This window comes from Cajanus cajan, chromosome 9, assembly GCF_000230855.2.
Source record: "Cajanus cajan strain Asha chromosome 9, NIPB_CcT2T_4, whole genome shotgun sequence".
Classification (NCBI taxonomy): domain Eukaryota; kingdom Viridiplantae; phylum Streptophyta; class Magnoliopsida; order Fabales; family Fabaceae; genus Cajanus; species Cajanus cajan.
Window position 1 is genome coordinate 14,722,723 of NC_138525.1, and position 22,803 is coordinate 14,745,525.

A 22,803-nucleotide genomic window follows, 5' to 3' on the forward strand; every position below is an offset into this window, starting at 1 on the left:
AGACCATGAGGATTGTCAAGCAGTAGCACAATGAAATGCAGAAAAATTTTGAACTCCAGAGCTGTTATTGAATTGGGCACAAAAGGCATTTTTGACAACCTTTCCTTCACACTAGTTGAGCTATACAAACCATGGATGATTCAACCTTGGACGAAGCTTTACATGCAAGACTCTATCTCCAAACCTACAATTCACCTCGTTTGTAAGGGCAATGAGAAGATGCCTCAATAAAAGCTTAAGAAATGACATGACCACTATACACGTCACCATACCTCCCAACCTCTCCATCCTGCCAATGAAAAGCCTAAACGACTTCCCCCAGCCAAAGGACGATTCTTTATTGTCTATCCTGCCAATAATACTTGTTTTGAACCTAAAGAGGCTTGCCTATAAAAGAATATTTATTTTGAGCCTAAAGAGACTTGACTGTAAAATAATACTTGTTTTGAGTCTAAAGAGGCTTAACTGTAAAAGAATATTTAATTGTTAATCCTATAAAGACTTGTTGTTAAAAGAATACTTAGATAGTTGCTTGAAGAAGTTAATCAAAAATAATACTTAGGACTGAGCTAAAATTGACTTATTGAAATTAAGAATATTTGTATCTTTGTTTAAAGATAGTGAAATTCAATCTAGTTGGATTGAAAACTAGCCATAGCCTATGTGGTTGAGACGAACTATTATAAAAATAATCAGTGTTCCATCTAATTACTCTTCACACTTGGATTGCCCTCCCTGACTAGATGGTCAGACCATGAGGATTGTCAAGCAGTAGCACAATGAAATGCAGAAAAATTTTGAACTCCAGAGCTGTTATTGAATTGGGCACAAAAGGCATTTCTGACAACCTTTCCTTCACACTAGTTGAGCTATACAAACCATGGATGATTCAACCTTGGACGAAGCTTTACATGCAAGACTCTATCTCCAAACCTACAATTCACCTCGTTTGTAAGGGCAATGAGAAGATGCCTCAATAAAAGCTTAAGAAATGACATGACCACTATACACGTCACCATACCTCCCAACCTCTCCATCCTGCCAATGAAAAGCCTAAACGACTTCCCCCAGCCAAAGGACGATTCTTTATTGTCTATCCTGCCAATAATACTTGTTTTGAACCTAAAGAGGCTTGCCTATAAAAGAATATTTATTTTGAGCCTAAAGAGACTTGACTGTAAAATAATACTTGTTTTGAGTCTAAAGAGGCTTAACTGTAAAAGAATATTTAATTGTTAATCCTATAAAGACTTGTTGTTAAAAGAATACTTAGATAGTTGCTTGAAGAAGTTAATCAAAAATAATACTTAGGACTGAGCTAAAATTGACTTATTGAAATTAAGAATATTTGTATCTTTGTTTAAAGATAGTGAAATTCAATCTAGTTGGATTGAAAACTAGCCATAGCCTATGTGGTTGAGACGAACTATTATAAAAATAATCAGTGTTCCATCTAATTACTCTTCACACTTGGATTGCCCTCCCTGACTAGATGGTCAGACCATGAGGATTGTCAAGCAGTAGCACAATGAAATGCAGAAAAATTTTGAACTCCAGAGCTGTTATTGAATTGGGCACAAAAGGCATTTCTGACAACCTTTCCTTCACACTAGTTGAGCTATACAAACCATGGATGATTCAACCTTGGACGAAGCTTTACATGCAAGACTCTATCTCCAAACCTACAATTCACCTCGTTTGTAAGGGCAATGAGAAGATGCCTCAATAAAAGCTTAAGAAATGACATGACCACTATACACGTCACCATACCTCCCAACCTCTCCATCCTGCCAATGAAAAGCCTAAACGACTTCCCCCAGCCAAAGGACGATTCTTTATTGTCTATCCTGCCAATAATACTTGTTTTGAACCTAAAGAGGCTTGCCTATAAAAGAATATTTATTTTGAGCCTAAAGAGACTTGACTGTAAAATAATACTTGTTTTGAGTCTAAAGAGGCTTAACTGTAAAAGAATATTTAATTGTTAATCCTATAAAGACTTGTTGTTAAAAGAATACTTAGATAGTTGCTTGAAGAAGTTAATCAAAAATAATACTTAGGACTGAGCTAAAATTGACTTATTGAAATTAAGAATATTTGTATCTTTGTTTAAAGATAGTGAAATTCAATCTAGTTGGATTGAAAACTAGCCATAGCCTATGTGGTTGAGACGAACTATTATAAAAATAATCAGTGTTCCATCTAATTACTCTTCACACTTGGATTGCCCTCCCTGACTAGATGGTCAGACCATGAGGATTGTCAAGCAGTAGCACAATGAAATGCAGAAAAATTTTGAACTCCAGAGCTGTTATTGAATTGGGCACAAAAGGCATTTCTGACAACCTTTCCTTCACACTAGTTGAGCTATACAAACCATGGATGATTCAACCTTGGACGAAGCTTTACATGCAAGACTCTATCTCCAAACCTACAATTCACCTCGTTTGTAAGGGCAATGAGAAGATGCCTCAATAAAAGCTTAAGAAATGACATGACCACTATACACGTCACCATACCTCCCAACCTCTCCATCCTGCCAATGAAAAGCCTAAACGACTTCCCCCAGCCAAAGGACGATTCTTTATTGTCTATCCTGCCAATAATACTTGTTTTGAACCTAAAGAGGCTTGCCTATAAAAGAATATTTATTTTGAGCCTAAAGAGACTTGACTGTAAAATAATACTTGTTTTGAGTCTAAAGAGGCTTAACTGTAAAAGAATATTTAATTGTTAATCCTATAAAGACTTGTTGTTAAAAGAATACTTAGATAGTTGCTTGAAGAAGTTAATCAAAAATAATACTTAGGACTGAGCTAAAATTGACTTATTGAAATTAAGAATATTTGTATCTTTGTTTAAAGATAGTGAAATTCAATCTAGTTGGATTGAAAACTAGCCATAGCCTATGTGGTTGAGACGAACTATTATAAAAATAATCAGTGTTCCATCTAATTACTCTTCACACTTGGATTGCCCTCCCTGACTAGATGGTCAGACCATGAGGATTGTCAAGCAGTAGCACAATGAAATGCAGAAAAATTTTGAACTCCAGAGCTGTTATTGAATTGGGCACAAAAGGCATTTCTGACAACCTTTCCTTCACACTAGTTGAGCTATACAAACCATGGATGATTCAACCTTGGACGAAGCTTTACATGCAAGACTCTATCTCCAAACCTACAATTCACCTCGTTTGTAAGGGCAATGAGAAGATGCCTCAATAAAAGCTTAAGAAATGACATGACCACTATACACGTCACCATACCTCCCAACCTCTCCATCCTGCCAATGAAAAGCCTAAACGACTTCCCCCAGCCAAAGGACGATTCTTTATTGTCTATCCTGCCAATAATACTTGTTTTGAACCTAAAGAGGCTTGCCTATAAAAGAATATTTATTTTGAGCCTAAAGAGACTTGACTGTAAAATAATACTTGTTTTGAGTCTAAAGAGGCTTAACTGTAAAAGAATATTTAATTGTTAATCCTATAAAGACTTGTTGTTAAAAGAATACTTAGATAGTTGCTTGAAGAAGTTAATCAAAAATAATACTTAGGACTGAGCTAAAATTGACTTATTGAAATTAAGAATATTTGTATCTTTGTTTAAAGATAGTGAAATTCAATCTAGTTGGATTGAAAACTAGCCATAGCCTATGTGGTTGAGACGAACTATTATAAAAATAATCAGTGTTCCATCTAATTACTCTTCACACTTGGATTGCCCTCCCTGACTAGATGGTCAGACCATGAGGATTGTCAAGCAGTAGCACAATGAAATGCAGAAAAATTTTGAACTCCAGAGCTGTTATTGAATTGGGCACAAAAGGCATTTCTGACAACCTTTCCTTCACACTAGTTGAGCTATACAAACCATGGATGATTCAACCTTGGACGAAGCTTTACATGCAAGACTCTATCTCCAAACCTACAATTCACCTCGTTTGTAAGGGCAATGAGAAGATGCCTCAATAAAAGCTTAAGAAATGACATGACCACTATACACGTCACCATACCTCCCAACCTCTCCATCCTGCCAATGAAAAGCCTAAACGACTTCCCCCAGCCAAAGGACGATTCTTTATTGTCTATCCTGCCAATAATACTTGTTTTGAACCTAAAGAGGCTTGCCTATAAAAGAATATTTATTTTGAGCCTAAAGAGACTTGACTGTAAAATAATACTTGTTTTGAGTCTAAAGAGGCTTAACTGTAAAAGAATATTTAATTGTTAATCCTATAAAGACTTGTTGTTAAAAGAATACTTAGATAGTTGCTTGAAGAAGTTAATCAAAAATAATACTTAGGACTGAGCTAAAATTGACTTATTGAAATTAAGAATATTTGTATCTTTGTTTAAAGATAGTGAAATTCAATCTAGTTGGATTGAAAACTAGCCATAGCCTATGTGGTTGAGACGAACTATTATAAAAATAATCAGTGTTCCATCTAATTACTCTTCACACTTGGATTGCCCTCCCTGACTAGATGGTCAGACCATGAGGATTGTCAAGCAGTAGCACAATGAAATGCAGAAAAATTTTGAACTCCAGAGCTGTTATTGAATTGGGCACAAAAGGCATTTCTGACAACCTTTCCTTCACACTAGTTGAGCTATACAAACCATGGATGATTCAACCTTGGACGAAGCTTTACATGCAAGACTCTATCTCCAAACCTACAATTCACCTCGTTTGTAAGGGCAATGAGAAGATGCCTCAATAAAAGCTTAAGAAATGACATGACCACTATACACGTCACCATACCTCCCAACCTCTCCATCCTGCCAATGAAAAGCCTAAACGACTTCCCCCAGCCAAAGGACGATTCTTTATTGTCTATCCTGCCAATAATACTTGTTTTGAACCTAAAGAGGCTTGCCTATAAAAGAATATTTATTTTGAGCCTAAAGAGACTTGACTGTAAAATAATACTTGTTTTGAGTCTAAAGAGGCTTAACTGTAAAAGAATATTTAATTGTTAATCCTATAAAGACTTGTTGTTAAAAGAATACTTAGATAGTTGCTTGAAGAAGTTAATCAAAAATAATACTTAGGACTGAGCTAAAATTGACTTATTGAAATTAAGAATATTTGTATCTTTGTTTAAAGATAGTGAAATTCAATCTAGTTGGATTGAAAACTAGCCATAGCCTATGTGGTTGAGACGAACTATTATAAAAATAATCAGTGTTCCATCTAATTACTCTTCACACTTGGATTGCCCTCCCTGACTAGATGGTCAGACCATGAGGATTGTCAAGCAGTAGCACAATGAAATGCAGAAAAATTTTGAACTCCAGAGCTGTTATTGAATTGGGCACAAAAGGCATTTCTGACAACCTTTCCTTCACACTAGTTGAGCTATACAAACCATGGATGATTCAACCTTGGACGAAGCTTTACATGCAAGACTCTATCTCCAAACCTACAATTCACCTCGTTTGTAAGGGCAATGAGAAGATGCCTCAATAAAAGCTTAAGAAATGACATGACCACTATACACGTCACCATACCTCCCAACCTCTCCATCCTGCCAATGAAAAGCCTAAACGACTTCCCCCAGCCAAAGGACGATTCTTTATTGTCTATCCTGCCAATAATACTTGTTTTGAACCTAAAGAGGCTTGCCTATAAAAGAATATTTATTTTGAGCCTAAAGAGACTTGACTGTAAAATAATACTTGTTTTGAGTCTAAAGAGGCTTAACTGTAAAAGAATATTTAATTGTTAATCCTATAAAGACTTGTTGTTAAAAGAATACTTAGATAGTTGCTTGAAGAAGTTAATCAAAAATAATACTTAGGACTGAGCTAAAATTGACTTATTGAAATTAAGAATATTTGTATCTTTGTTTAAAGATAGTGAAATTCAATCTAGTTGGATTGAAAACTAGTCATAGCCTATGTGGTTGAGACGAACTATTATAAAAATAATCAGTGTTCCATCTAATTACTCTTCACACTTGGATTGCCCTCCCTGACTAGATGGTCAGACCATGAGGATTGTCAAGCAGTAGCACAATGAAATGCAGAAAAATTTTGAACTCCAGAGCTGTTATTGAATTGGGCACAAAAGGCATTTCTGACAACCTTTCCTTCACACTAGTTGAGCTATACAAACCATGGATGATTCAACCTTGGACGAAGCTTTACATGCAAGACTCTATCTCCAAACCTACAATTCACCTCGTTTGTAAGGGCAATGAGAAGATGCCTCAATAAAAGCTTAAGAAATGACATGACCACTATACACGTCACCATACCTCCCAACCTCTCCATCCTGCCAATGAAAAGCCTAAACGACTTCCCCCAGCCAAAGGACGATTCTTTATTGTCTATCCTGCCAATAATACTTGTTTTGAACCTAAAGAGGCTTGCCTATAAAAGAATATTTATTTTGAGCCTAAAGAGACTTGACTGTAAAATAATACTTGTTTTGAGTCTAAAGAGGCTTAACTGTAAAAGAATATTTAATTGTTAATCCTATAAAGACTTGTTGTTAAAAGAATACTTAGATAGTTGCTTGAAGAAGTTAATCAAAAATAATACTTAGGACTGAGCTAAAATTGACTTATTGAAATTAAGAATATTTGTATCTTTGTTTAAAGATAGTGAAATTCAATCTAGTTGGATTGAAAACTAGCCATAGCCTATGTGGTTGAGACGAACTATTATAAAAATAATCAGTGTTCCATCTAATTACTCTTCACACTTGGATTGCCCTCCCTGACTAGATGGTCAGACCATGAGGATTGTCAAGCAGTAGCACAATGAAATGCAGAAAAATTTTGAACTCCAGAGCTGTTATTGAATTGGGCACAAAAGGCATTTCTGACAACCTTTCCTTCACACTAGTTGAGCTATACAAACCATGGATGATTCAACCTTGGACGAAGCTTTACATGCAAGACTCTATCTCCAAACCTACAATTCACCTCGTTTGTAAGGGCAATGAGAAGATGCCTCAATAAAAGCTTAAGAAATGACATGACCACTATACACGTCACCATACCTCCCAACCTCTCCATCCTGCCAATGAAAAGCCTAAACGACTTCCCCCAGCCAAAGGACGATTCTTTATTGTCTATCCTGCCAATAATACTTGTTTTGAACCTAAAGAGGCTTGCCTATAAAAGAATATTTATTTTGAGCCTAAAGAGACTTGACTGTAAAATAATACTTGTTTTGAGTCTAAAGAGGCTTAACTGTAAAAGAATATTTAATTGTTAATCCTATAAAGACTTGTTGTTAAAAGAATACTTAGATAGTTGCTTGAAGAAGTTAATCAAAAATAATACTTAGGACTGAGCTAAAATTGACTTATTGAAATTAAGAATATTTGTATCTTTGTTTAAAGATAGTGAAATTCAATCTAGTTGGATTGAAAACTAGCCATAGCCTATGTGGTTGAGACGAACTATTATAAAAATAATCAGTGTTCCATCTAATTACTCTTCACACTTGGATTGCCCTCCCTGACTAGATGGTCAGACCATGAGGATTGTCAAGCAGTAGCACAATGAAATGCAGAAAAATTTTGAACTCCAGAGCTGTTATTGAATTGGGCACAAAAGGCATTTCTGACAACCTTTCCTTCACACTAGTTGAGCTATACAAACCATGGATGATTCAACCTTGGACGAAGCTTTACATGCAAGACTCTATCTCCAAACCTACAATTCACCTCGTTTGTAAGGGCAATGAGAAGATGCCTCAATAAAAGCTTAAGAAATGACATGACCACTATACACGTCACCATACCTCCCAACCTCTCCATCCTGCCAATGAAAAGCCTAAACGACTTCCCCCAGCCAAAGGACGATTCTTTATTGTCTATCCTGCCAATAATACTTGTTTTGAACCTAAAGAGGCTTGCCTATAAAAGAATATTTATTTTGAGCCTAAAGAGACTTGACTGTAAAATAATACTTGTTTTGAGTCTAAAGAGGCTTAACTGTAAAAGAATATTTAATTGTTAATCCTATAAAGACTTGTTGTTAAAAGAATACTTAGATAGTTGCTTGAAGAAGTTAATCAAAAATAATACTTAGGACTGAGCTAAAATTGACTTATTGAAATTAAGAATATTTGTATCTTTGTTTAAAGATAGTGAAATTCAATCTAGTTGGATTGAAAACTAGCCATAGCCTATGTGGTTGAGACGAACTATTATAAAAATAATCAGTGTTCCATCTAATTACTCTTCACACTTGGATTGCCCTCCCTGACTAGATGGTCAGACCATGAGGATTGTCAAGCAGTAGCACAATGAAATGCAGAAAAATTTTGAACTCCAGAGCTGTTATTGAATTGGGCACAAAAGGCATTTCTGACAACCTTTCCTTCACACTAGTTGAGCTATACAAACCATGGATGATTCAACCTTGGACGAAGCTTTACATGCAAGACTCTATCTCCAAACCTACAATTCACCTCGTTTGTAAGGGCAATGAGAAGATGCCTCAATAAAAGCTTAAGAAATGACATGACCACTATACACGTCACCATACCTCCCAACCTCTCCATCCTGCCAATGAAAAGCCTAAACGACTTCCCCCAGCCAAAGGACGATTCTTTATTGTCTATCCTGCCAATAATACTTGTTTTGAACCTAAAGAGGCTTGCCTATAAAAGAATATTTATTTTGAGCCTAAAGAGACTTGACTGTAAAATAATACTTGTTTTGAGTCTAAAGAGGCTTAACTGTAAAAGAATATTTAATTGTTAATCCTATAAAGACTTGTTGTTAAAAGAATACTTAGATAGTTGCTTGAAGAAGTTAATCAAAAATAATACTTAGGACTGAGCTAAAATTGACTTATTGAAATTAAGAATATTTGTATCTTTGTTTAAAGATAGTGAAATTCAATCTAGTTGGATTGAAAACTAGCCATAGCCTATGTGGTTGAGACGAACTATTATAAAAATAATCAGTGTTCCATCTAATTACTCTTCACACTTGGATTGCCCTCCCTGACTAGATGGTCAGACCATGAGGATTGTCAAGCAGTAGCACAATGAAATGCAGAAAAATTTTGAACTCCAGAGCTGTTATTGAATTGGGCACAAAAGGCATTTCTGACAACCTTTCCTTCACACTAGTTGAGCTATACAAACCATGGATGATTCAACCTTGGACGAAGCTTTACATGCAAGACTCTATCTCCAAACCTACAATTCACCTCGTTTGTAAGGGCAATGAGAAGATGCCTCAATAAAAGCTTAAGAAATGACATGACCACTATACACGTCACCATACCTCCCAACCTCTCCATCCTGCCAATGAAAAGCCTAAACGACTTCCCCCAGCCAAAGGACGATTCTTTATTGTCTATCCTGCCAATAATACTTGTTTTGAACCTAAAGAGGCTTGCCTATAAAAGAATATTTATTTTGAGCCTAAAGAGACTTGACTGTAAAATAATACTTGTTTTGAGTCTAAAGAGGCTTAACTGTAAAAGAATATTTAATTGTTAATCCTATAAAGACTTGTTGTTAAAAGAATACTTAGATAGTTGCTTGAAGAAGTTAATCAAAAATAATACTTAGGACTGAGCTAAAATTGACTTATTGAAATTAAGAATATTTGTATCTTTGTTTAAAGATAGTGAAATTCAATCTAGTTGGATTGAAAACTAGCCATAGCCTATGTGGTTGAGACGAACTATTATAAAAATAATCAGTGTTCCATCTAATTACTCTTCACACTTGGATTGCCCTCCCTGACTAGATGGTCAGACCATGAGGATTGTCAAGCAGTAGCACAATGAAATGCAGAAAAATTTTGAACTCCAGAGCTGTTATTGAATTGGGCACAAAAGGCATTTCTGACAACCTTTCCTTCACACTAGTTGAGCTATACAAACCATGGATGATTCAACCTTGGACGAAGCTTTACATGCAAGACTCTATCTCCAAACCTACAATTCACCTCGTTTGTAAGGGCAATGAGAAGATGCCTCAATAAAAGCTTAAGAAATGACATGACCACTATACACGTCACCATACCTCCCAACCTCTCCATCCTGCCAATGAAAAGCCTAAACGACTTCCCCCAGCCAAAGGACGATTCTTTATTGTCTATCCTGCCAATAATACTTGTTTTGAACCTAAAGAGGCTTGCCTATAAAAGAATATTTATTTTGAGCCTAAAGAGACTTGACTGTAAAATAATACTTGTTTTGAGTCTAAAGAGGCTTAACTGTAAAAGAATATTTAATTGTTAATCCTATAAAGACTTGTTGTTAAAAGAATACTTAGATAGTTGCTTGAAGAAGTTAATCAAAAATAATACTTAGGACTGAGCTAAAATTGACTTATTGAAATTAAGAATATTTGTATCTTTGTTTAAAGATAGTGAAATTCAATCTAGTTGGATTGAAAACTAGCCATAGCCTATGTGGTTGAGACGAACTATTATAAAAATAATCAGTGTTCCATCTAATTACTCTTCACACTTGGATTGCCCTCCCTGACTAGATGGTCAGACCATGAGGATTGTCAAGCAGTAGCACAATGAAATGCAGAAAAATTTTGAACTCCAGAGCTGTTATTGAATTGGGCACAAAAGGCATTTCTGACAACCTTTCCTTCACACTAGTTGAGCTATACAAACCATGGATGATTCAACCTTGGACGAAGCTTTACATGCAAGACTCTATCTCCAAACCTACAATTCACCTCGTTTGTAAGGGCAATGAGAAGATGCCTCAATAAAAGCTTAAGAAATGACATGACCACTATACACGTCACCATACCTCCCAACCTCTCCATCCTGCCAATGAAAAGCCTAAACGACTTCCCCCAGCCAAAGGACGATTCTTTATTGTCTATCCTGCCAATAATACTTGTTTTGAACCTAAAGAGGCTTGCCTATAAAAGAATATTTATTTTGAGCCTAAAGAGACTTGACTGTAAAATAATACTTGTTTTGAGTCTAAAGAGGCTTAACTGTAAAAGAATATTTAATTGTTAATCCTATAAAGACTTGTTGTTAAAAGAATACTTAGATAGTTGCTTGAAGAAGTTAATCAAAAATAATACTTAGGACTGAGCTAAAATTGACTTATTGAAATTAAGAATATTTGTATCTTTGTTTAAAGATAGTGAAATTCAATCTAGTTGGATTGAAAACTAGCCATAGCCTATGTGGTTGAGACGAACTATTATAAAAATAATCAGTGTTCCATCTAATTACTCTTCACACTTGGATTGCCCTCCCTGACTAGATGGTCAGACCATGAGGATTGTCAAGCAGTAGCACAATGAAATGCAGAAAAATTTTGAACTCCAGAGCTGTTATTGAATTGGGCACAAAAGGCATTTCTGACAACCTTTCCTTCACACTAGTTGAGCTATACAAACCATGGATGATTCAACCTTGGACGAAGCTTTACATGCAAGACTCTATCTCCAAACCTACAATTCACCTCGTTTGTAAGGGCAATGAGAAGATGCCTCAATAAAAGCTTAAGAAATGACATGACCACTATACACGTCACCATACCTCCCAACCTCTCCATCCTGCCAATGAAAAGCCTAAACGACTTCCCCCAGCCAAAGGACGATTCTTTATTGTCTATCCTGCCAATAATACTTGTTTTGAACCTAAAGAGGCTTGCCTATAAAAGAATATTTATTTTGAGCCTAAAGAGACTTGACTGTAAAATAATACTTGTTTTGAGTCTAAAGAGGCTTAACTGTAAAAGAATATTTAATTGTTAATCCTATAAAGACTTGTTGTTAAAAGAATACTTAGATAGTTGCTTGAAGAAGTTAATCAAAAATAATACTTAGGACTGAGCTAAAATTGACTTATTGAAATTAAGAATATTTGTATCTTTGTTTAAAGATAGTGAAATTCAATCTAGTTGGATTGAAAACTAGCCATAGCCTATGTGGTTGAGACGAACTATTATAAAAATAATCAGTGTTCCATCTAATTACTCTTCACACTTCATCTGGTTAGTGTTACCACTTCACTACAAAAAATGTACGAGTTTTTGATATATATTATTTAACCTCTTTCTGGTATTTATATTTTCTCCACACACATAATATATATATATATATATATATATATATATATATATATATGTTTTATTAATATTAGTGAGGTCAAGACACTTCATACCTTTATATTTTATTTAATAAAAATGTTTAAAAATTATTAATGTTTATTAGATCAATTGGTATTCTATTTAGTCCTTAAACATCAACTTCTTGAGTCCAAAAATCTTATATTTATAAGAATGCTTAATTTTTAATTTATTTTTTTATTATTTAAAAATTTAAAAATAAAATCATCTTAAAAAAATATGTAAAGCAAATTAGATTATTTCCTTTATATATATATATATATATATATATATATATATATATATATATATATATATATATATATATATATACTATAAATTATAGAATATATAACAAAATTATAAATTAGATTGAGTAACTCAATTTTTATTATGTCAAGTCGAGACCTAACTTGAATTAGTCAAGGTGGGAAAAATTGAATTTGGTTTGACTTGTCGTTCAATTTATCTTGTTTGGGTTGATTAGGTTGATCGGATACGTATTCCCTGCTATGAAAAAAAAAATTGGAAACATATATTTAGCCCTTTTCTATTTAAATTGGGGTTAGTTTAAATTCTACATACCTCCAATAGATCAAAATCACATTAAATCTTGTACTCTGTTTAAATAAACAACTTGTAATCTCATCTATATATGTTTAATTTATGTGAGTAATTTAATTAATTAATAATGTGCTGATGGTTTAATTAGGTTAGTCTACAGATGTATACCAAGTCTAATTTAAAATCTTATCCACTGTTTCTGTGTCCTCCCCAGTATCTTATTTATTTACTTGTATTAATATTTTAATTGGTTGAAGTCTTCAAGGAAGGTAGCTAGCTAGTGACAATGAATGAAAAACAATATATACACTTTGTCGTGACTTCCACATGTACTTGTAGTTTATTCAGTTGAGAGTCTATCATGTGAACATTAGCATATAACATACAATAATGCATATTAGACATAGTTTTCTAAGTATTTAAGATGTATAATTATATTGGACTCAAATTTGAATTTGAATTAATCCTATCTTACATATATTTTTTTACATGAATATGATAGTATTTTTATTTTTGGATTTACATTCATATGAATTTGTTTTTCATTATCACTTAAAATTTTTCATATCAAATTATCAATAAAAATATTTATATGTTTCTAAATTCATGTTTGTCCTTTTATTCTGACGTGGAATTTCAATTCTATCTAATACGAATTAAGGTTATTTTTTGTGATCCCCTAACATTTGGCTCAACTAATTTCAATGACTTTGATAAAGGTATTTTTCTTTTTAGAAAAAGATAAAATAATAAAATCTATCCTAACAATGCAAGCAACCTTGGAGATGATAGACACGCAACTTTGGTTTTCTGAGAAAAGTTTAAAATAGGTAAAGATAGAAGGCACGTGGATGTCGCATTTCCTTTCGTCTCTTAATTTCGAAGAAAAAAACTTAACTATTCATTATCAAGAATAATGATCAAAGTACAAAAATTTATATACCCTTTGTCACAAAATTTTAATTCTTTTAACTTTCACTTTGTCTCAAAACAACTGTCCTTTTAAATTTTAAAAGTTTAATAAATAATTTTTTAATTATATCTTTATTTAATAACTATTATTTTCATCAAGTGTTGATTTTGTTTTTAAATAAAAAAAGACTTAATATAATTGAGATATAATGAAATATTAAATAAAAAAATTTGAATCCAAATTTATATTTATTAAATATTCCTTGATTCATTTGCACTAAAGAAGACTAAAAAATTGAAACGGAAGGAATAATAATTTGTACAATATTATTTTTTGCATCTTACTTTTTAAATTGAGTAATAATGTATGTATAATAATCATACAACAATTAATTTATGCATCATTTTTGTATTATCATTTATTACATTTCAAATTTTTATCTCTTTATTTTTGTTATTAAAAAAAAACTGTATAATTTTTTGTCCGGATATCATTCCGCATTAAAAAAATTCTCCTTATCTTTATTTTTATCTTTCTTGTACAAATTGTTATCATTTATCTTAAATCGAAATAATGTACCACTAAGATAAATTTAATAATAGAAGTTTGAGTAATATGTACATATATACCTTAAATTTAAATTCGAATAATGTGAGTATAATTATAATAAATAAATAAAAAATGAAAAGAGTGAGATTACAACTCAGCAACTAGTTTAGGAATGTTGACAAAAACGCACGTGGAATTTTAGAATGGTAAAAGTAAGCGATGCATTAGGTGTATTCCCACCCCAAATAGGTATAAGCCTCCATTGAGGCATAGACCCAACAAAAGAAACTGCTAGGAAAATCCGCTAAGGATGATCAATTAATTACCAAAAATCAACTCATTAATTAATTATACTAAACCCGTTTCCCCAAGGTACTATGCTTTGAATACTACTTTTTTTTTCAGCCTATGATACCAAGTAGACAATAATATTAATATATACATATGATATAATATTGTAAAAATGTGAACTCCATTTCCTATAAGTTTCTTCTGTCTTAGACATTGACAGAGCAATTTCGTAAAGCAATGGGTTCCGAGAAACTATTCGGTTGCAATTACCTTTTGCTGAAGCCAGAAAATGCGAGTGTTGTGGATCTTGGGAGTCTCTTGGTGTCTTCTAAGTTAAAGAATAGAGGATTCATCGAATGCCCAGAAGAGGTTGAGGCAAGGGAATTTCGTCAAAGATGGCTCCTCTTCACATCTGTTGTGGCTCAGAAGATCCTCGTTGCCTTAAGAAACACCATGAAAAATGTTGGGGACACCTTGGAGTTGTGGCTTAATCGATTATCAACTAATGGAGGCTTCATATGGCTCTTTCTCAACATTCTAAGAGGTAATTCAATAACTATTCTCACCATTGTCATACCTATTAGTTAATCAATAACATCATTGCTCAAAAAGATATAGACTGAGTCACTTTAATCAAGGTTTATATATATATATAAAATAATATTTAAGAAAAATTATTAAAAGTAGTGAATTAGATTTTTTGAAAAAAAATTATTGTCAACAAAGTTGATAAAATAAATACTTGTATGAAAAATACATATTATCCTATTAGGATGTGTTTGGATAATTAAGGAGAAATTAAATGAGAGAAGCTTCTCCTAAACATTAATTTTAATACATGTATAGCATAATCTTAGTTTATGAAACAAACTTACTTTGTTTTACCTTTCATATTTTCTTCTCCTATATGAACTTGTGAAAATTAAAGTTTATCAACGTAATTATAGTTTATGGGACACGCTTATTTTGTTTTACCTTTTGCATTTTCTTCTTCTAGAAGAACTTGTGAAAAAGTTTATCAACATATGATCGACATAAGTATGTATATATTTTATTCATATTTATAAATAAGTTGTTTCTGAAACCAAAGAGGAAATAAAATTAAACTATTTTCGCATAAGTTGTTTTCGTAATTAAGTTAAAGCGATCATAAATAGTTTATAATTAAGCTGAAAATATTTTGTGTATATATCATAAGTTACTTTTAAAAGTGTTTCTGTTAAATAAATTATAAACAAACTCTTTTAAAAGCAATGATAGTATGTATTATTTTTATGATGATACCATGTGAGTGCAGGAAAGATGATAACACCGGAAAAATCATCGGCGGCATTCTTATCCGTGGTGGGGCACCTTGACACACGAATTGGTTTAGATAAGAGCATAAAGGAGAATGATGCAAAATACAAAGGTTTAATCTCAATGATGGCTTCAAAATTATCATATGAGAATGAACAATTCGTTAGTGACGCAGTCCGAAATCATTGGGATGTAAGCACTCTTTATATGCAATATATAGAATCTATACGATGTTGTTTTTTTTAAACCCTAAAAAAAAATTAGAAATCACAAATTTTATAAATTTCAGGTACCATTTAATAAGTTTCTCTTCTTAATACACTAAAGTTTGTGATTGTCAACAAATAGTAGAAAAGGTATCCGAAAAGATCATTATAATTTTTTACGTATAGATATAGAATTCGACTCTTCTAGAAGAATAAGCTTTAGAAAATAAAGTGTACTCAAAATTATTAATTAAAAAAATTATCCGTTAAAACTTGTTATATAATTAAATTTTTATAAAATAAAATTTAAGATTAATTATAATATTAATAGTTGATTTTTAATTAATTATAATAATTATTATTATTTTTTTTTAAAATGTAATTATCTAACTTTAGAGGAGCTAGATACATTAATATATGCATTGTTTTCGTCCGTTGGACTTGTTAGATGGAAGAAGTGATAATAGTTTAATTAATGTAAATGCTAAATAGCATTTTTTTTCTTTATTGTTTTGGTGATTTTGATGATGACTTGGGTTTACCTTTTTCTTGTTGTAATTTGCTTGCAGATGGAGTTCTTGGGGCAACACAGCTTCTGGAACGGTACGTAAATAAGAAGCATCCTTTGTAAGTTTTTCTTACAAGATACGAAATATAAATTTACGGATGAATTGGTAAAACATCTATTCTACAAATATATATTTTTTGCCAAGCTGGTTTCTTGATAAGAAAATTAAACTAGAAATATATATTAAAGTGCTTAGCATCAATCATGTTGGAGGAACAGGAAACACATTTATTGCATAAAATATCGGCATTTTGATCCTCTATTATATATTTAGTTATCATATTCTCTTGATTCTATATATAGTTTAGTTATCATAAATATATTAAGGTTACAAATTAGCAGAAATCAGTGTTTTCAAAATTTTCCGTTTTTTACTTTTTTACCTTTTTATTTTAATTTTAACAAAAATTAAGATAAATAATAACATATTTAAGAATTATACATACATATAAATTATTATCAATTTTATATCTTTTATAATATTTAATTTAGTAATTTTTATTAATTTATAGTTTTTATGCCTTTTGTTTAATTTTACATTAGATTATTCCTTAAAATATATAATATAAAAAAAATATTAATTTAATTACATATTTAACCACGGTTTAACTGCTACCGAATCAATAAATACTTTTCACCGGTTTAATTATCGATGTGGTTGCTGTAAAAAAAAAAAAAAAAAACATTACATCACTTTTATTATTATTATTATTATATATCACTTAAATAACAAAATCTTATGTAAAAAATATTTAAAAATTTATAATTTTTGATTATCATTTACATTATACTATTAATTGCTTAGTTTTAATTTTTATGACTCATAATTTTAAATAGATTACCATAACATAGAACTTAAAGTATAACTTTATTGATTTGGTAGCGGTTAAACCCTAGTCAAAAGCCATTAAACAATACTTAGCTTGTAAAGCTTCAACAACGTTTTTTCTTTTTCTTCTTTTTTTTTTTTCCCTCAAGTTAAATCCAGGCTTACTCGACTTGACTTAGACTTTTTCAACACCCCTAATTAAAACATTTTTTTAATTGGTACATAGGTAATCAAGTCACATTTTGCTTCCGACCTAAACTTTGATTTTTATGGTATGTTTCCAAATTCTCTTAACTGTCATGTAGAATTTTAGAGTTGCTTGAGTACTAACACATTTGTCACGTGTTTTTTTTTATTATAAGCTTTTGAATTCATTTTTCTTGTGTTTTTGAGTTGTTGCACTCCTATACCTATAATAAATAGGTGTTGTAAGTCATTTTTAAAAATAAAAAAAAGTTACACTTGAAATTTTTTTAAAAAGTTGTAATTAAAGCCGTCTTTTTAAAAAATCTTTTTTATAATTATAATTATAGTAAAACAAAAAATAACTTCTACTCTACATAAAATTAATCTTGAAAAATAATTCGCACTTTTCTTATAAACTCATAAAGTCTCTTTTCTTTGAACATCCTTAAATATTTTTAAACACCCTGCACAGAAGAGAAGAGGATTGACCCTTTCTTTGGCTAGGATTTTGTTAATGAATTCATTTTTCTTGTGGCTTTAAGTTGTTTGCACCCCTATACCTCCCCTATACCTATAATAAATAGGTGTTGTAAGTCATTACCTTGGAGTGATCGAATTACAAATTTCTCTTACAAAGTTGTAAGTCATTTCTTTTATAAAAAAAAAAGGTTACACTTGAAATTTTTTAAAAAAATTTGTAATTAAAACCGTCTTTTTAAAAATATTTTATAATTATAATTATAATAAAACAAAAAATAACTTCTACTCTACGCAAAATTAATCTTGAAAATTAATTCACACTTTTTTTTTATAAACTCTTAAAATCACTTTTCTTTGAACATCCTTAAATATTTTTTAAACGCCCTGCAGAGCAGACAAGAGGATTGACCCTTTCTTTGGCTAGGATTTTGTTAAAAAAAACATTGTGATTTCCAAATCATAAATATGAACTATGATCATCAAGAGGTTAGTAGAAAAGAGCTACTCACTACAAAAAATGTTACATATAGTGACATATAAAAAGTACATTATAAATATAATATATGTAAATATAAATTTATTTGACATGTGCTTATATATAATTTTAATATTAATTTTAAATAAGATTCAACAATATATTATATATGACTATAATTTATAGATGCATTATTTAATAATATACTAATTTATATTATATTTATATGTAAATAAAAATAATTTTTAATAACAAATAATATTGTGTTATAATAAAATGTGTGCCACTCTATAACAATTTCTTATAATAATTTTAATTAATTGCCCTGATCGATACTTTGGGAGGAATTCCATTTGCTAATAAAATTTAGTAAAAGACAGAAAAAGAGAGAAATTGGAAAGATCTCTTAGTCAATTTTGTGATAATTTGTTGAAAATTGTTTTTTTTTCTTCTTCTATTTTTTCATTGCCAAACTAAAAATGCTGATACAGCCTTCTTTTCTGAATTAAAATCACACCGGTTACCGTTTGTATATGAAGATATATCGATGAATATTAATTTATTCAAATGTTTAGTGGTTTTTTTTTTCTTTTTGGTTGTTGTTCTTAATTAAGCCAATTCTAGCTTCTTTTTTTTTTTTTATGCAAGCCAATTCTAGCTTATACATAAGAGACCCACAACATATTAATTCAAAAACTTCTCTTTCAAATTATGAATTGTAATATGTATTAAACAAAAGAATAATTGTACAATTTGTTAGAATAGTGGATTAAGCCTAACTCAACCCTACAAAACCGGCTTGTAAGGTAAGGGTTGCTTTCCACTTATATATTATTCAATTGCCTAATCTCTAGTCGATGTGGGACTTGAGTTTTTCCCAATACACCCCCTCACGTCCAGCACTATTGGGCTTGGTACGTGGATAAATGGTGGGTGGCCCTTTTTAATGATCTAGGATTGGCGGGACTTGGGTTTTTCCCAATACACCCCCTCATGCCTATGAGGCATGCATCAATGGTGGGTGGCCCATTTTTAAAGTGGATCTAAATGGCTCTGATACCATGTTAGAATAGTGGATTAAGCCTAACTCAACCCTACAAAACCGGCTTGTAAGGTAAGGGTTGCTTTCCACTTATATATTATTCAATTGCCTAATCTCTAGTCGATGTGGGACTTGAGTTTTTCCCAATACAATTGGTTGCACATAGCCCTAGCCTAGACATGTCTGACTGTTTTTCTTTTATTTAATACCGATATACATGTGACATGTCCACACTATATTGATTAAGCTGTAAAACGAAGAAAATTAGTCCCTAAATGTATAATGAGTAAATACATTAATCTCTTCTTTCTTTCTTTTTTTTTTTAAGTATCTTAAGGGATAATTTAAACATGTTTTTAAGAATCAAAATAAAAATTAGTTAAGTTTATAAAATTAGAGGAATCAACTGGAATTTTTACAAAATTGTTTAAAATTTTCTTAATTTTAGAAGGACATTTTTTTTATGTTCAAGAATTTTTGAGAATCATGGTATTTAAAAATGACTAGAATTAGTTTGATTGATCATAAATAGTTTTAAAAATATTTAAATATGTTTATTAGAAATCAAATTCTTTTATGTTTAATTTTAATAGAAATTTCTTATAAACTTTAACTTAACCTTAATAAATGAATTAATAAAGATAAATGTAATATTTTTATAATAATAAAACTTATTTTTCAACTCTGAAAAATTAGATTCTCATCACTTTTATAACAACAATTCTGTGAAAACATAAGAAAAGAATTAGAATTGTTTCTTGAAAATGTTATTATTTTAAATAATAAATCAATTAATCATGGAAAATCAAAGGTGTATGTTTGGTAGAATAAAAAAAATATTCCATGTCGAAGAATTATAATGATTAATAGAAATAACTAAAATTTGTTTCATAAGTATTCTTGAAACGTTTTATACATGTTTATAAGATACACATATTTTATGTGATACTTAACACTTACAATATTTTAACTATTTAAACGAGTTAATAAAATTATGAAATAATGCTATATTTTTATTACATTAAAACTTTTTATTCAACTTAAGAAAGTTAAATTATCACATTTTATTAAAAACAATTTCATCATAAGCAGGTAAAAACATGATAAACTAAGGTATCTCAACTTCTAATTCTTAAGAAACTAAAAATATATCCACCAAATATATGTTATATTTTCTATTTAAGATTATTGGCAAATTAATAAGTGTGGTCACATAATATATTATAAGAGAGAGCGAAACATTTAATGATGATTTGTTAAAATGTTGTGGACTTTATGATGCATTTTATTATTATAAAATTAAATGAAAAATTTTTAATTAATTTTTATTATTATAAAATTATTTGTTTAAGTTTGATATAAATATATAATAATTTTACGTTACAATCATCATAATAGCTGGACTGATTGCAACTCCAACCACAATTTAAAACCTTAATGTTTATATTTTTGCTTTAAAGGGAATTGACCCATTTTTGATCCAATACAAATGATGGCATGCAGATTACCAAGAGCTCTGGTCCACACGAGCAATCATAGTGCAAGATACCAAGTCAGAACCCAACTTGATCGTGGTTGCATTCAGGGGCACAGAGCCATTCGATGCAGATCAATGGAGAACAGATGTGGATATCTCATGGTACGAGTTGCCCAATGTGGGTAGAATACATGGTGGTTTCATGAAAGCATTAGGTCTACAGAAAAACAGTGGATGGCCCAAAGAGATAGATCAAAGCAGTTCCCAGCATCGTTATGCCTACTATTCAATAAGAGAGAAGCTTAGAGCCATGTTGGAGGCAAAAGAGGATGCAAAATTTATATTGGCAGGGCACAGCTTAGGAGGAGCATTGGCCATTTTGTTTGCTGCAGTGCTCACACTGCATGAGGAGGAATGGTTGTTGGACAAGTTGGAAGGGGTTTACACATTTGGACAGCCACGTGTTGGGGACAATCAGTTTGGGGAGTTCATGAAGGATAAGCTTAGAAAGTATGATGTGAGGTATATGAGGTATGTTTATTGCAACGACGTGGTGCCTAGGGTTCCTTATGATGACAAAACCCTCTTCTTTAAGCACTTTGGCCCTTGCCTCTACTTCAACAGCTTCTACCATGGCCAGGTATATATCAAATGTTAATTTATAAATACTCACTTTGGTCTTGAATTTGGAAGATGTTGTTGTCATATTAGTTCTGATACTAAATATTTGTCAAATAGGTTCATTAAAGTAAAAATCAACAATCATATTAGTTCAAAATTTTAATTAAAAAAATGTGTATAGCTAAAGTAATAATATTGATATATATGATAATATCAAGAACTAATATGATAATATCTTCTAAACTTGGTTACTAAAGTGGACATTTACTCAAATGTTGATAGTGAATGATTTTTTATTTTGTGTTTGGTTAAATAGGTGAACTTTTTTTTTGTGTGTCTAATGCAATTCAGGTTCTAGAGGAGGAGCCCAACAAGAATTATTTCTCTTTGTTTTGGGTCATACCCAAGATCCTAAACGCAGTTTGGGAGGTTATTAGAGGATTTCTTATCCCATTTGTAGAAGGTAAAGAGTATATACAAAATTGGTTAATGACGATTTTCAGGCTCTTTGGAATGATAATTCCAGGACTACCGGCTCATTTTCCAACGGATTATATCAATGTTACCAGATTGGGATCCTTACATGGATTTATGGAGCATCAAAATTCACAAGATTCCAAGGCTGACTAATGTCAACGCTTGTGACCAACTAGTTAATAATAATTTTGTACAATATCAATTCTTTTGATGTTTTCTCCTTTCCTTTATGATACTGGAATGTTCATTGAACAATTACTTTAAAAATGTTCTTTGTTAGTAAAGTAGCCAAAAACATACTTGAAGGGGTTAAATTTTCTTTTTTGTGTGATTTTCGATAGTTTTTCCATAAATAGCAAGTTAAAAGAGTGATTAAGGCTAGCATGAACCACATTAGTAAGAGGTTTATGATATACCATTTTATTTTTCCATTAGATTAATGTCATTCATACAATCATATGATCATGCGCCCTCTTTACTAGATTTTTTTTCTTTTAGTTTCACCCTATTATTATTTTTATTGTTTGGAACTAATAATGTGCATAAAAAAATTATATGAAACTATTCGTCTCTTTCCTCTTCCACAAACCCATGTGTGGTTGAGGGAGTAGATGGAGATGGGGGAGAAAAAAGAGATGACAACAAAGCAAGGTGGGAGTTGGCGAAGAGGAGATGTGAGAACCATTTACATTTTGCATAGAACAATTGGAACATGCATTGTGAGTCACGACTTCAATGGTTCCAAACA

The 22,803-nt window shown here is 31.3% G+C and overlaps 1 protein-coding gene across 1 annotated transcript; it reads left to right on the forward strand.

The window, feature by feature from the left end:
* Positions 1 to 14,519: 14,519 nt before the first annotated feature.
* LOC109791253 (triacylglycerol lipase OBL1) lies at positions 14,520 to 22,369 on the forward strand. The gene is made up of 5 exons (XM_020350525.3): positions 14,520 to 14,939; positions 15,693 to 15,886; positions 16,470 to 16,503; positions 20,984 to 21,597; positions 21,930 to 22,369. Exons 1-5 carry the CDS (start codon positions 14,633 to 14,635, stop codon positions 22,206 to 22,208), a joined length of 1,428 nt encoding a protein of 475 aa, XP_020206114.1. The 5' UTR covers positions 14,520 to 14,632; the 3' UTR covers positions 22,209 to 22,369.
* Positions 22,370 to 22,803: the final 434 nt, after the last annotated feature.

Excerpts from the sequence above, each read along its gene's own strand:
- LOC109791253 (XM_020350525.3), top strand. The coding sequence starts at position 14,633 with ATGGGTTCCGAGAAACTATTCGGTTGCAATTACCTTTTGCTGAAGCCA. Across the intron at positions 14,940-15,692 it reads CTTTCTCAACATTCTAAGAG|GAAAGATGATAACACCGGAA; the intron begins GTAATTCAATAA and ends ATGTGAGTGCAG. Across the intron at positions 15,887-16,469 it reads CAGTCCGAAATCATTGGGAT|ATGGAGTTCTTGGGGCAACA; the intron begins GTAAGCACTCTT and ends ATTTGCTTGCAG.